At 36.7% G+C, this 15,870-nt stretch overlaps 2 protein-coding genes across 2 annotated transcripts; one reads left to right on the top strand and one right to left on the bottom strand.

Annotated features, from left to right (window-relative positions):
• Nucleotides 1-662: 662 nt before the first annotated feature.
• Nucleotides 663-1,547, bottom strand: LOC118854228 (olfactory receptor 4C6-like). The gene has a single exon (XM_036764574.1). The coding sequence runs from the start codon at nt 1,545-1,547 to the stop codon at nt 663-665; it is 885 nt and encodes a 294-aa protein (XP_036620469.1).
• Nucleotides 1,548-10,724: 9,177 nt separating this feature from the next.
• LOC118854070 (60S ribosomal protein L32-like) lies at nt 10,725-11,171 on the top strand. The gene has a single exon (XM_036764384.1). It carries the CDS (start codon nt 10,764-10,766, stop codon nt 11,169-11,171), a length of 408 nt encoding a protein of 135 aa, XP_036620279.1. The 5' UTR covers nt 10,725-10,763.
• The last annotated feature ends 4,699 nt before the right edge of the window (nt 11,172-15,870 follow it).

Raw genomic sequence — 15,870 nt, 5'->3', positions numbered from 1 at the left:
GCCTGGGTCTGATCCCACAGAGAACGTGAGGAAATGCACATCTCTTTCTTCTCTGCAGTGGCATAACTGAAAGAAGGTGGGGGGTAAAAGAGATAGAACACTGTACTTAAATCAGCAAGATATCAGTTTGGATTTTTTATCAAACAACGACCATGTATGGGACCTTGTGGGGGTCAGCTGCATAGTGTATCTGTAAATTCCCTTGTTTGTAAAAGAAGGATCACAAGAGCACTTACCTCTGGGGGATGTAGAAAGGGCAAAATGAGGTAACATTTGTGAAGTGCTTTGAGAAGCTACCTAAAGCATTTTGCTAACCTTAATGGGCTATGACACAATTAAACAGCATCACTGTTAATAGATGGAAGACTATGGATATGGCATAATCTACATGTCTTCAGGCTCAGTAAATTTTGGAGCTTGTCATATTTTTGACATGTCAGTTATAACCTCTCCCAAAGATTTATAGAAAAAAATGGCCTCAGAAGATTCAGGGTGGAAATTCATTAAAGCATTATGACCTTTGTTAATGAAAGGAGTATGTGCACTGATTAAAATACTATTCAATCAAAACATTTGGATCTTTCTGCTGCATTTGAATGATTTTTAATTAGTAACCTGACTTTCCTGAACAGTCAAAGGCATTCATCTGATCCAGAGTTTCTTCATGGAATTTTTAACCTCTGTATTCCTAAGGGAATCAAGGGGTTTAACATAGGAGTAATCAAAGTAAAACATACAGCCACAGCTTTATCTATAGGAAAAGTGGCTACTGGTCTCACATACAAGAATATGCAGGGAACAAAGAACAGGACCACCACTGTGAAGTGAGAGCTGCAGGTGGAAAGGGCCTTTCTCCTTCCTTCTGAACTAACACCCTTCAGGGAAGAGAGGATAACTACATAGGAGACAGTTAGTATGAGAAAGATTGACAGGCACATTACTCCACTGTTAGCAATGACTAAAAGGCCAAGAACTTGAGTATCCATGCAGGCCAGTTTCAGCAGTGGGAACAAGTCACACATGAAGTGATCAATTATATTGGGGCCACAAAATGGAAGATGGGCCATGAAGAGGAGTTGTATGGTGGCATGTATGGCACCCCCTGCCCAGGATGCTGCCACCAACAGGTGACACACACAGGGATTCATGATGGTCATGTAGTGCAGGGGTTTACAGATGGCCACGTAGCGATCATAAGCCATGACTACCAGGAGGATGATTCCAACACCACCAAAAAAATGCTCTGCAAAGACCTGCGTCAGACAGCCTTTCAGGGAGATGGTTGTCTTCTCATACAGTAAATCCACAACCATCTTAGGAGCAATGACTGAAGAGTAGGTAGCATCCATGATGGATAGGAAGGTTAGAAAAAAGTACATTGGTGATTTCAAAGTTTGTCTGACAGTCATGGTTAAAACAATGAGCAGATTCCCCATGACAGTGACAACATATATGATTAAAAAAATGACAAACAGTATTTTCCGAAGCTCTGGACTTCGTGTTAGGCCTAGCAGAACGAATTTAGTTACATTGTTTTTATTTTCCATTTTGATTATGCCTATGCCAATTTCTTAATTAGTCTGTATTCTCATCTGGTTTTCTTTTTGTTTTATTTTTCTCTTTTCTCTCTCTTTTTCCTTGTCTTCAGTTCATAGAGCACTGGGCTCAAGGTAAGGTAATTTAATTTTTTTTTTCTGAGACACTTCGTTCTCTGAAGCTTGGTAATCACTTAACTTCTTTCAGCCTTAATTTCCTCATCTGTAAAATGAGGATAACATAATCATATTCATCACAGAGTTGTTCTGAGGAAAAAATGAAATATTATATATGAAGTGCTCTTTGAATATTTGCAAAATGCAATATATGTACTAGTTTTTTATTACTTTTTATAAAAACCCAATTTATTGAATACAAATTTCAGCCAGTTTTGAATCTTCTGCATGAACCTGCAATCCTTTCTGGGAAAAATTTTGTCCTGCATGAATTATAGAAATTGGCATCATCCCAGTCAAAGAGTAGAGTTTATTTCCTTTGATGTTAGCAAGCATCTGATTTGGAAGCCCAATTGAGTAAAAAAATGAGTAATCAGCAAGCCTGTAGAAAAAATATGATGTGACAGATAAATATATCATTTAGGTACAATTTTAGAATATTTTATGCTAAAACATACAATTTAAATTTTCATGAAATTATGGATATAAACAAGTGTTATTCCTAATGGCCGATTGGAATGAAGGGGATAAGATTAGACAAATAATCAGCGAGAGGCAGCAAGTAGTATTTCATCCTACTTCTGGCACATTTCTTCCACATTTCTGCAAATATCCCTTCACCTATAAAAGCCCTATGTAACTCTTTACAAACATCTGTTGCATGGAAGTCGATTGAATACATTGTTAATGGGCATTTCTTAATTGGGAGTGTCCTGAAGCCAATGACATTAAAGGTTTGGCTTAAAAATAGCTTAATTTTTTAAAGATCTTATATTTATATAATACATTAAGGTTTCAAATTTCTTTTCACTCATGGCTTCACTAGGGCAACCAAACTATCATTCAAGCTTGGTTCAAGAGACATCAATCCCCATTTTGCAGATGGGAAAGCTACTGTTTAAACACTAAACATCTTGCCACTGGTCATAGAGCTGTGACCTTCTCAACCTGCAGCCTTCCTATCCTCCTAGTTGTATTTTTTTTAATTTTCAACTATACTTATGTTATCTAATTTGATCCTCATAATAACCTTGATATTTGCTATTGATATTCTTACTATACCACCTACCTCCTCTACATATATTCCATAATTCAGCTGTAATGGCCTCCTTTTTTTGGCCTAGCAAATGACACTTCATCTGTTATTTATGTGCCTTTTCACTGATTTCCTCTGTATCTCTAATGCTTCCTTCTCCCTTCTGAAATACATAAACTTTCCTAGTTTCCTAGAAATCTCCTGTTTGAATTCCAACTTTTGTAAAAGACCTCTTTCCTTGCTTGCCGATAGTACCTTTCCTCTGAGATTCCCTTCATTCTCTGTCTCTGTCTCTCCCCGTCTCTCTCTCTCTCTCTCTCTCTCTCTCTCTCTCTCTCTCTCTCTCTCTCTCTCTCTATCTCTCTCTGTCTCTGTCTCTCTCTCTCTCTCTCTCTCTCTCCCTCTCTCCATATATACACATTTATATACACATATACATATGTATACATACACATTATATATGTATATATAATACATGTATATACATATGTGTGTATATATACATTATATATATATATATATATATATATTCACATAAAGTATAGTTACCTCCTTCATTAGAAATAGATATCTTACCTTTGAGGACAGACACTATGTTTCTCCTTTTCTTTCCATAGCCAACGTTTATCTTAGTGTTTGGAATATGTCACATTCTTAGTAAATGTTTATTAATCAACAGACAGAAGAAAACTATTTCCAAAAAACTGAGAGAGGACTTTATATGTTTTCCCTCTTTTTGACAAATGGGAGGTTTTCCCTAAAGTCTGACATCACAGACTTCTAACATAGTGAGTTTTAAGGTTTCTATACAATATATTTGATGTCAGTCTCTTTCCTCTGGATTCAAATTTCTTAGTTGTAGCTAAAGTTTTTGCTACTATAATCTTTTTCCCTCTCCTCCCCCACTTCTCTATTCAATGTCATCCTCAGAATATTAATCATTTATCTTCAGAATGTTGCCACATTCCCTTACTACAATCAAGAAATGATTAGGAAATGATTGGGGCACAGGTAAGAGGAGAAAGGGACAGATTTCAGTTTACTTTAATCTATCTGATCCATTTTCATAATGTATGATCAAGAACAAACACTTTTTGTCCAAACCTATATTACTCATCTCTGATCTTTGCCAACCCTTCTACACTGTAATACGCATGAATGAGGAGACTAGTCAAGGAGTAGTAAATGAAAAGGAAAACCAAACAAACCTCAGGATGAATTTAAAAAACTCTATGACACTAAATATATCAGCTAACAGCAACTGATCTTTAGACAGAAAACAAAAAGAAAAAAGAAAGAGGTCTTTATACCTCCAGTCTTGGTGCAGTGTGTGACACATAATGGGAACTTAATAAATACTAGTCGATTAATAATTGATGTAAACCAACTCTTCTACTCTCAAGGCTGGATTTACTTGACCTTTTCTGTTGCCACTCACACCTAGAGAAACTCTAACTCTAATAATTTTGCACAACTCCCTTCTCCATTTTTTAAAACTAATTTTCAAATAAAATATTTTAAAACAGTAAAGGACATTATTGTAGCCCTAATAGATTTTTTTCAGATTTCATCTGGATTCTTACTGTTGGAAAAGAATAATTTTACTCTTCTATAATTGAATTTATTTAATTGGTTATGGAGGTTGTAGCAAACAATTTCCTCCCTCTTTGATGAAAATAATTACTAGTTAATATTAATAAAGTATGTTAAGATTTGCAAAACACTATATATATGTTATCTCATTTGATCTTTATGATAACCATTCTAAATAGTTATTAATAACCCTATTATTTTCTGATGAAGAAACTGAGGATGCAAGAGTCTGAGCAGTATGATCAGGTTCACATAGTTGGTAAGTGGCTAAGTCAGATTTAAAATCAAATCTTCCTAACTCCGAGTCCTTTTCTCTATGAGCTATATCACCTAGATACCTCAAAACTAACTACCATCATCATTACTTCCTATCTCTCTCTCTCTAAAAAGATGGCAACCTTTCATAGTTAAAAAAGCAATCTATTTTCATCTTACTCTTTTCCCCTACTATAATCTTCAGAAAAGAATGAGAATTAATGTTGAAAGGATTAGAGATTTATAGTTATATGACCTGGAAAATAGATCCAGGAGAGATAATTTAAAAGTTATTGGACTCCCAGAAAGCCATGATCAAAAAAAGAGCCTAGATATCATCTTTCAAGAAATTATCAAGCAGAACTACCCTGATATTCTAGAGCCAGAGGGTAAAATAGAAATTGAAAAAAATATACGGAGTGCCTTCTGAAAAAGATCCCAAAAAGAAAACTCCTAGGAACATTTTTGCCAAATTCCAGAGCTCCCAGATCAAAGAGAAAATACTTCAAGCAGCCAGAAGGAAACAATTCGAGTATCGGGGAAACACAAAAAGAATAACCCCAGATCTAGCAGCTTCTACCTTAAGGAATCAAAGAGCTTGAAATATGATATTCCAGAGGTCAATGGAGCTAGGACTAAAACCAAGAATCACCTACCCGGCAAAACTGTGTATCATACTCCAAGGCAAAATATGGATTTTCAATAAAGTAGAGGACTTTCAAACTTTCCCAGCGAAAAGACCAGAGCTGAATAGAAAATTTGACTTTCAAACACAAGAATCAAGAGAAGTATGAAAAGGTAAATAAGAAGGAGAAATCATAGGGACTTACTAAAGTTAAACTGTTTTGTTTACATTCCTACATGGAAAGATCATGTGTATAATTAATGAGACATAAGTATTGGTAGCTTGAGGGAATATACGTACCTATCTATATCTATATATCTATATGTCTATATCTATATATATATATATAATATAGCTATATCTCTATCTATCAATATCTATTTAGACAGAGGGCACAGGGTGAGTTGAATATGAAGGGATGATAACTAAAAAAATAAAATCAAATTAAGGGAGGAGAGACGAATATATTGAGAGAGGGAGAAAGGGAGAGATAGAATGGGGTAAATTATCTCGCATAAAAGTGGCAAGAAAAAGCAGCTCTGTACGAAGGGAAGAGGGGGCAAGTGAGGGGGAATGAGTGAATCTTGCTCTCATGGGATTTGACCTGAGTAGGGAATAACATACACATTCGATTTGGTATCTTACTCCACAGGAACAAAGGAGGAAGGAGATTAAAAAAAGGGCAACGATAGAAGGGAGGGCAGATAGAGGGAGGAGGTAATGAAAAGCAAACACTTTCAAAAAGGGACAGGGTCAAGGGGGAAAATTGAACAGAAGAGGATAGGATAGAAGGGAGCAAAATATAGTTAGTGTTTCACAACATGGGTATTGTGGAAGGGTTTTACATAATGATACACATGTGGCCTATGTTGAATTGCCTTCTTAGGGACGGTGGATGGGGAGGGAAGAGGAGAGAGAATTTGGAACTCAAAGTTTTAAAAGCAGATGTTCAAAAGAAAAGTTTTTGCATGCAACTAGGAAATGAGATATACAGGCAATGGGGCATAGAAATCTATCTTGCCCTACAAGAAAGGGAAAAGGGAATGGGAAGGAGCGGGGTGACAGAAGGGAGGGCTGACTGGGGAACAGAGCAATCAGAATATATGCCATCTTGGAGTGGGGGGGAGGGTAGAAATGGGGAGAAAATTTGTAATTCAAACTCTTGTGAAAATCAATGCTGACAACTAAAAATATTAAATAAATAAATATAAAAAAGGGAAAAAAAATCAATAAATTATTGGAGGATAAATTAATGAATGAAAATTTCTAAGGCCAGGTATTATAGAGGATGAATTGTTGGACTTTTAGTCAGGCAGACCTAAGTTAACATCTCCACTCTAATGCTTAGTAACAAAATGACCTTGAACAAGTGTCTTCACTTCTATGTTTTTCAAGCAACTCCTTAGAATTTTTCTATGAAATTATAGATATGGTATGATCTCTGGTTGCCAGAGGCAAAGGGCACATGAGAATGCCTCTGTCCTGATAAAACTACGTTCAGTGTTCAAAATGCTTACTTATACTAAATAATCAACAGATATGCTAATAGTTCTGAATGTTACTTGATGTATGACCTCGGGAAAATCACTTGAATTCTCATAAAAAAATTGCTTCTATATGCAAGCAAATATAAAATAGATACAAATTATGCCAAGTAATATTAAGAGGGAATGAACTCTAACAACTAGGTAAATTAGGAATTGTATCATGTAGGAGGTGGCATCCGATCTGTTCTTTGAATGAAGTTAAGAATTCTAAGAGGGAAAGAATTTGCAGCCTCTGGAATCCCAGAATTTGAGATTAGGAAGGGACCTAAGCATCCTCCTAGTCAAATCATACCTTAAAGAATCTTCACAACGACATGCCTGATAATTGGTCATGGAGCTCCTAAATAAAGATTTCTAGAAATGGGGAACCCACAATCACTCTAGGAAGGCTATTTTAGTTTTGGTCAGGTAAAATTGAAAGGGAGGCTTTTGTTTCTTTTTTATTTAGTTTTTTTTTTCCATAATATGAAGCCAAAATTATCCTTTTTCCACTTCTTCCCATTGTTGGCCCTTGACCTTTTGGGAGCAAACTAAATAAATTTGATCCTTCAGTCTCATGACATCCCCATAAATAATTGATTAAAAATATCATTTCTCTCAACATACTTATCCCTCCAGCCTTAACATCCCTTGTTCCATACCCCAATCTTTATTTTTCATGGGCTCAAGACTCTTCACAATCTGAATTGCTCTCCTATAGACACTTTGTAAATCATGGTGTCCAGACCAAAACCCATTACTTTAAATGAGTTTTCACAAAAGCAGTGTGCAGTGGTACTGTCATCACACTAGTCATGGAAACCATGGCCCCTCCTCTCAAGGAAGCCCAAGCTTTCATTAACTTATTTGGCTTTCACAAGTGATAGTGAGCTTTCAATCCATTAAAAGCAACCTGAACTCCCCCCTTTTTGTTTCAGAAAAACAAAACAAAACTATTCTCTCCTGTGCCTTACCCTTTTGAAGTTGATTGTTTTATTTTATTTAACCCAGTGGTAGGACTGACTACCACTAACAAGCTCAAAGACTTTGGGCAAGGGATGTGGAACCTGTGGCCTCTAGGCTGCATGTAGCCCTCTAAGTCCTCAAGTATGGCCCTTTGACTGAATCCAAACTTGGCATTTGGCACTCCTGCCTTGGACAAATCTCTCAGTTTCTGTGGGCTTCAATTTCCTCATCTTTAAAATTAGAAGGCTAGACCAGGGGGCCTATAAAGTCCCTTCCATCTCTCAATCTATGAGCATATGAAATAGTATTTGAAAAGAAAAACTGTTATCTTCAAACGGGCTTCAAAATTTAAAAAAATGCAATTACTTCACTCCCCTTCCCCTGCAGCTCTTTGGAAGTTCCTTTATTGTAAGTAGCACTCCTTTCTGAGCTCTGATTTTCCTAAGAACTCTTTTCAATTAAAACATTAGCAAATGGACAGAGGGAAAATATTCATCACAGTATTTTGAGGACCTGTAAATGGCATGATCATCTGTTACCTCAGGTGCTCAGCTCTCTCTGCACCCAAGAACTCTGCTCTAGTTCTTCAAAGATATATGCTCAGGATTGAAGTTATTTTCCATCTAGAAACACAAGTGCCATTCCTCTCCATCTCCCTATGACCACAAACTATCAGAAAGGATGCATCCATGCTCTGGGCTAGATAGTTCATTGGTTTGGATAGTTCTGTCTTTCCCATTTTATTCTTCCTTAATATTCATAATCCCACCTCTGCTTTTCCCTACCCACATGACTTTGAACAAACCGTACATCTCTAAGCTTCAGTTCCTTATCTGAGAGGGGATTTAATAGGATGGCATCTCCCTCTGTTATAGGTTTTATGACAAACTTACCTTCATCAGAAATTGATGGAACTCATATTTCTCCAGTTGAAGAGGGAGATTTGACATAGATCCTATAAAAAAAACAAAGACATAGTATAGAAGCCCACCACATGGTTGCAGATTTCAATAGTCCTTTATCGTAGAGAATTATAAAAAAATTTAGGAGTATGAAAAATCATTAGGGCACTACCAACCTGAGTTTATAGTTAACTATAGTTTAGATTTATAAGGAACGTATTTGCAGAAAGACATGTAGTTAAAATAATGTTCACCATGTTGTGAACCTGGAAATGATTAGTGCATGCAGTAATATCTCTTTTGATTGCAATAACACCAAGTAATGTTGCATCATTTCAAGGGGATCCCTCTGAGGCTATATCTCTACTGACTGCTCAGTTAATCAGCATGCCAATGAGTTCATCATTTCAGTGAGGAAGGGGAAGAGCATCACCTAAATCAGGTGAACATTAAGGGTGACAAAAGAAAATAAAACAGCACATTTGTTGTCTGATGCTTAGTTATATTACAAAAGTTGAAAGGTGAATAAAATATGGTGTAACCCTTGAGGTATTAATGGATTTGAGACATTCCACTGGCAGAGAAGATTCATGTGGAGATCTGTCTTTCCTACCCCCTTCACACTTCCTCCATAGAGTTTGATCATTACTTACAAGATTATTCACGAGCAATGAGTCAAAACCAATGAAGTCCATTAGGATGATAACAAAGTTCCCTTTGATTATTGCTTTCATAACCCTTTGAGTTGAAGTCAGGAAGATCTAAATTCAAATTCTTCTTTAGAAACTTATCAATCTTGTGTTCCAGTAAAGTATTTTAAATTCTCTCAGCCTCAGTTTCCTCATCTGTACCATCATTATTTCATACCATAAAATATCACAAGTCAACCAAAGGGAAATAGAGATGTACAATACAGTGAGTACTGCTGGCCTGCAGCAAATTGCCAAAAATGGATGGACTAAAGAAGTGTCATTAAAATCTATCAACAAAATGGAAGACTGGATAGGAAAGTGGGCTAGTTTGAATTAAGAAAATCAATACTGTGATAACCTTCTTGAAATATTAAAATATTAAAAGAAGAAGATCTTGAGCACTTTGGGAAATCTTCCATAGAGGGTTTCGGGGAGGACACAGACATGCATCTTATGCACACACATAGCAAGTTCATCAAATTTGGACACAACAGGGAACCAGAAGGAACAACAAATAAATTGAATGACATTAAGGAAAAAAGAAATTAAGCTAAACTGCTCTGTCTATCCTGATAAAATGGAATTTAATAGAGGATAAGTCAATCAACAAATATTTGTTGAATATCTGATAGAAGCCAGGCACTATGCAAAGCAATGGAAAAACAAAAGTGAAAGGAAAACAGCCTTTCTCTTCAAGGACCTCATATTTTAAGGTGGAGACCATGCATAATCTATCCATATAAGCAGATCCATGTCTTGATATATCAATATCTACAGGGCTATATCTTGACATACATACAAAAAACTGAGGAATAGTACAAGGCGCTACAGGGCACTGGTGGGTAACTTTGGGAGGGAAAAAAAAACAACTATAAGCTGGGAAGAACAGGAACAGCCTCATGCAGAATGTGGCTTTGAAGGAAATCAGAGATTACAAGAAATGAAGATGGGGAAGAAGTACAATTTAGTCATCTGGGATAGTCAGTGCAAAAGGTATAGAAATATTATATAGTGTATTGTGTGGGAGGGACAGGAAGAAAATAATTTTGATTAAATTGTAGAGTTTGTGAAGAGGAATAATATGCAATCATTCTGGAAATGTAGGTTGGCCTGATTATAAAGACTTTTAAATGTCAGGTGAATCAGTTAATCAAACAATGAACATTTAAGTGACTAGCAATTGGGGATACACATATGAATGAATGAATGAATGAATGAACGAATGAATGAATGAGCCATTTGTTTATTGCTTCTTAAATGCCACACTCTATGAATAGTTAGCAGAGGAAGACATTTTCTATTTTCATAGAGTTCACATTACAATAGAGGAGAAAATACAGGAAGGTTCACCTGCAAGGCAGATAGAAATTCTCTATGATCCTTAAAATGTAGCAGTAAGGCTCTCTCTTTCTGTCGGCGCTGCCCGTGGAGGGGCAGCTATCTCTTCGCCGGCGCCATGCCTGCCCTCAGACCCCTCGTGAAACCTAAAATCGTCAAGAAGAGGACCAAGAAGTTCATCCGGCACCAGTCCGACAGATATGTCAAGATCAAGAGAAACTGGCGGAAACCAAGGGGCATTGACATCAGGGTGCGAAGACGATTCAAGGGCCAGATCTTGATGCCGAATATTGGTTATGGAAGCAATAAGAAGACAAAACACATGCTACCGAGTGGATTCAGGAAGTTTTTGGTGCACAACGTCAAAGAGCTCGAGGTGCTCCTGATGTGCAACAAATCTTACTGTGCTGAGATCTCTCACAATGTATCCTCTAAGAATCGGAAAGTTATTGTTGAGAGAGCAGCTCAGCTCGCCATCAAGATCACCAATCCAAATGCTAGACTGAGGAGTGAAGAAAATAAGTAAAGAGCTTTGCAGATTTTTATTTGTGTTAAATAAATCCTGGAAATACTGAAAAAAAAATGTAGCAGTAAGGCAGATTTTAATGCATATTTAATGTCATTTTCAATGACACAACCATATCCCTTTCTTCTGCTGATTCATTTGAGAGTATTGAGGACTTCTGTGGGGAGAAATAAATTTTCCTTTGTTAACTGTAGCAGCTGAGGGAGAATGGCTGCAACACTTACTTAAGGATTTGGCAGGTTGCATTTCTTCATGGCTTGTTCCCTGGAATTATGGCTGCTGGAACAGGCCTGCAACCACGACTGATGGTCGTGGTGGTGGGAAAGGAGAGATTACTATATTGCTATCCCCATTACTATCTCTGTCAGTTGATTGTAGTAGTTAGTTGTTGTCCTTCTTTCTGGAAGAGGACGAAAATGACGTCACTATACTAGAGTCAAGTTACAGTGTTTCTGTGCGTCTGATGGTGGCTGATCAGAATAATATGAGCTCAGAATGCTTTGCCACAGGTTAGGCACAAATAGTCCATGTGAACATTGGTGGTGGATTCTCTAAATTTGCATATATCACATTTTTTTGAACTTTATCAAATGTGCTTTGCTCACAGAGCACAGTACCTTCTCTGATGAGGGCACACCATGTTGCGCAGTCCTGTGCCAGTGTCTCCCATGTCCCACAATCTATTCCAAAGTTCTTAAGAGAGGCCTTGAGAGTGTCCTTGTATCATTTCTTTTCTGACCATCATGTGAGCACTTGCCTTGTGTGAGTTCATCACATAATAGTCTTTTTGGCAAGTTTATGCTTGGCATTCAAACAACATGGCCAGCCCATTGCAGGTGCGCTGTCTGCAGTAGAGTTCGAATGATTGGCAGTTTAGTTTGAGTAAGGACCTCAGTGTCTGGTACCTTATCCTGCCAGGTGATCTTCAGAATCTTCCCAAGACAATTCAAATGGAAGAGGTTCAGTTTCCTGGAATGGAGATGGTATACTGTCCAGTTTTCACAGGCATGTAACAGTGAGTTCAGCAAAATGGCTCTGTAGACCTTCAGTTTGGTCATCTGTCTAATACCTCTTCCCTCCCACATTTTTCCTTCAGAGCCTGCTAGACACTGAGCTAATTTGGGTAATGTGTGCATCAAACTCATCATCAACGTTTAAATCCCTGGAAAGTATACTACCGAGGTAAGGGAACTTACCTACAGCATTTAAAACTTCTCCTTTTGCTGTAACTGCTGATGGAGTGCCTATGTTCTCCTGGTGTTAATTGTTAGGCCAAAATTATCACAAGCAGTAATGAGAAGGGTAGTTCATTTCTCCACAGTGATTTCAGCCCCGAGTCTTAGTTGTAGCCTTTTAGGTAGGCTGCTGCTCTTCCCAAGTCCCTTGGGTTCAGGGTGTTAGGCTATCTCCATCAGTATTTGAGGGGAGGCAGTAGGTAGATGAGGTGATGGTGGTCCTTTTAATAATTTGTCACATGACTTCCTTTCCTCTCTCTCAATATCCCTTGCTTTTTCAGCTAGGCTAGTTTGCCTACCCAGTGTGTGGCAATTGATGAAAAGATTGAAACAACTCCTACTCATAAGGAGCTTATATGTACATGAACTCATGTACCTACTCTGAATATAAAGTGTTTTGTTAAACATAAATACAAAGTAATTACATACATAGTGGTTTGTCAGGGAGGGCATTAGAAATCTAGAGAGTTTAAGAAGGATTAAAAGTAGAGGTAAGGAAAGTACATTTCAGAAATGTGGATTAGTCCTACAAAAACAAAGAGATTGGAGAAAAAGTTTGGGAGGTTTTGGTTGTTTTTTTTATTATTTGATGAATGGAGAGAAGACCCATTTTGCTTTATGACAAAGTGTAGTGTGTGTGTGTGCGGGGGGGGGGGCATGCATGTGTGTGTGCATGTGCGTGTGTGTGTGTTTGTCTGTGTTTGCATGTGTGTGTGTGTGTGGGTGGGTAATGTCTCATAAAGCTATAACAACAGGTTGAAGTCATGTTGTGTAAAGCATATTACATACATATACTTAAAGCTATATGTTGTATATATATTCATGTGTATATATATTTATAGAAACAGCTTATAATTGATTATAAGGCACTCCCAAACAGTGTTACATATTAGAGCATGAACATGAAAGCTAAACAAAGGAAGTTATATTTTGATCTTAGAAGCAACAAAAAGACATCGGAATTGTTTGAACATGAGAATCACACAGTCAGTTCTTTAAATAAGAAAAAAATATACTCTGGAAGCAGTGTATAGAAAATAGCAGAGTTTTCTGACTTGAGATAGGGAGGGAAACATTGCAATAATCTAGGAGAGATTCGGTGATACCCTGAGCAAGATGGTAATTGTGAGCGGAAAGAAGGGGTAGGACTCTTCTAATTGGTAAAGATGCCCCAAAAGATGGCAAATATTAAAGGGGAAATGGAAAAAAACCAGGCATATTGATAAAATGTTGGTGGACCTATGAATTTATTCAACCATTCTGGAAAGTAACTTCGAATTATACACAAAAATGTTACTAAATAATACATGCACTTGTACCCAACTATCCTGCTACTAGGCCAATACCCAAAAGAGATAAAAGAAAGAGGAAAAAGTTTTATATGCAAAAAAATACTTATAGCAGATATTTGTGTGGCAGTTATTTTGTTGGGGGGGGGGGAAGAAAAATCAAATTAAGCAGATGCTCATCAATTAGGGAATGGTATAATAAATTGTGGTATCCAAATGAAATGGGATAGTGTTTTGCTGTAAGAAATAAGGAAATAAATGGATTCATAGAGACATGAAAAAACTTTTATAAACTAAGGCTTAGTGAAGCCAGGAGAATCAGAAAAACCAGAAGAATAATTTTTACTATAACATTAATATTTTTGAGCTCTGTAATTATTTTTATGTTTTAAATTAAGATTTTTTATTTTTATTTTACAACACTCAGTTCCACATGTTTTTGAGTTCCAGATTTTCTTCCCTCCCCTCCCTTCTCCCCTCCCCACCAAGATGGTATGGAATACGATATATCTTCTACATATACCTTTGAGTGAGCGGAGCAGAACCAGGAGAACTTTGCACACAACCACAGACATAATGATTCTGTGATGACTAACTTTCATAGACTTGGCTCTTCTCAGCAATACAAGGTTCAAAGACAACTCCAAAGGACTCATGATGGAAAGAGCTATCGACATTCAGAGAAAGAGCTATGGAGTCTGAATGCAGACTGAGGTAAACTATTTCCTCTCTCTTATTTTGGTTTTGTTTCTTCTTTCTAATGATTCATTCCATTGGTCATAATTCTTCTTTACAACTTTACTATTGTGTAAATAAATATAATGTAAATGTTATAAAAATAATCCATTTTGTAAAAAAATATAAACTGATTAAGAATGAAATTAGCTAAAAGGAGAGAATTCATATAATAAAAAATTAATGTACAAACAACTTTGAAATTTGTAAAAAAAACCATCTGATTTGTGTATGGATAGATAGGAGACTGAGAAAAAATAGATATGGATGATATAGATATTTGTGAGTCATCTACATAGAAAGAATAGTTAAACTCATGGGAGATAAGGATGTTACTGAGAGACCTTGTACACAGAAAAGAGGGCCTGAGACAGAACCTTGGGAATATTAAGTGACAAAGTGGGGCTCTATTTAATCACAGAAATAATAAGGAAAAATTGAAATTTATTGAGTAGAGAAATGGCAAAGTCAAATCTGATCTTTAGGAAAATTAGTTTGATGGCCTTAGAAACCAACAATGAGGGAATGGTTATAATGCTATAAATGTAACATATTTCACTCTTGATAAAGATATAATTTCCAAATACAGAATATGGGAGGGTTAGTTAGACAATAGTTTTGCCCACTATTTTTTTTCTGGATTTTGGTGGACCACCAAATCAGTATGAATGAATCGTCATCTGGCAACCACAAGAGATAAAGTGATCTTGGGCTTCATTATAGTCATTGTTGTTGGAAATAGGAAAGCAATAGTGATACCATACACTACCCTGGTGACAAAATATCTGGATTTTTGTATTCAGTTCAGAACCCACATTTTGATAGGCAGTGGAAAATTACAAAACTCAAAAATGAGAGCAATTGGGTGGCAAAAGTCTCAGGGTAATTTCATAGAGGACTGATTGATTGTAGGACCTGGTGAATTTTAGCCTGAAGAACAGAAGCCTTCAGGAAAACAAAATGGCTACTAGCAAGTATTTGAAAGGAACCTGGGATAAAAAGGATGACGATTTACTGTTTGACCCTAGTAGGTAGAAGTAGAGAATATAGGATGGATTCTCAGAGAGGCAAGTATGGACTTGGTGCAAACCAAACAAGCAAGCATTAAAAGCAACTTTATAAAAGATAACTTCACAGTGAGAACAAACTGAGATAATATATTTTAAGCATTTAGCACATAGTAGCCATTTAATGAATTCCTGTTTCCTTCATTATTATTATGTGAAATATTTTCATCTCTACCAAGAATAGCTTCTTTAATACTTTTGAAAGATAGTATGTCTGCAAAAGTGCCCCCCTTCCATTCTACTCTGTCAGAAAAAATCCATCTCTTGGTTAGTTTTGCTAAATTCCTTCTTCTACTATGACCACCCTTACCAACACCATACTTAACATTAACCTGTAGAAGTGGCTAGAGACTTGGCCTTGAGGCCCAGAAGA

This window comes from Trichosurus vulpecula, chromosome 6 (assembly GCF_011100635.1).
Source record: "Trichosurus vulpecula isolate mTriVul1 chromosome 6, mTriVul1.pri, whole genome shotgun sequence".
Lineage (NCBI taxonomy): Eukaryota > Metazoa > Chordata > Mammalia > Diprotodontia > Phalangeridae > Trichosurus > Trichosurus vulpecula.
This window is presented reverse-complemented; position numbering and strand designations above follow the sequence as displayed.

What these genes read in the sequence shown, in the direction of transcription:
- LOC118854228 (XM_036764574.1), bottom strand. Translation starts at nt 1,547, where the DNA reads ATGGAAAATAAAAACAATGTAACTAAATTCGTTCTGCTAGGCCTAACA.
- LOC118854070 (XM_036764384.1), top strand. Translation starts at nt 10,764, where the DNA reads ATGCCTGCCCTCAGACCCCTCGTGAAACCTAAAATCGTCAAGAAGAGG.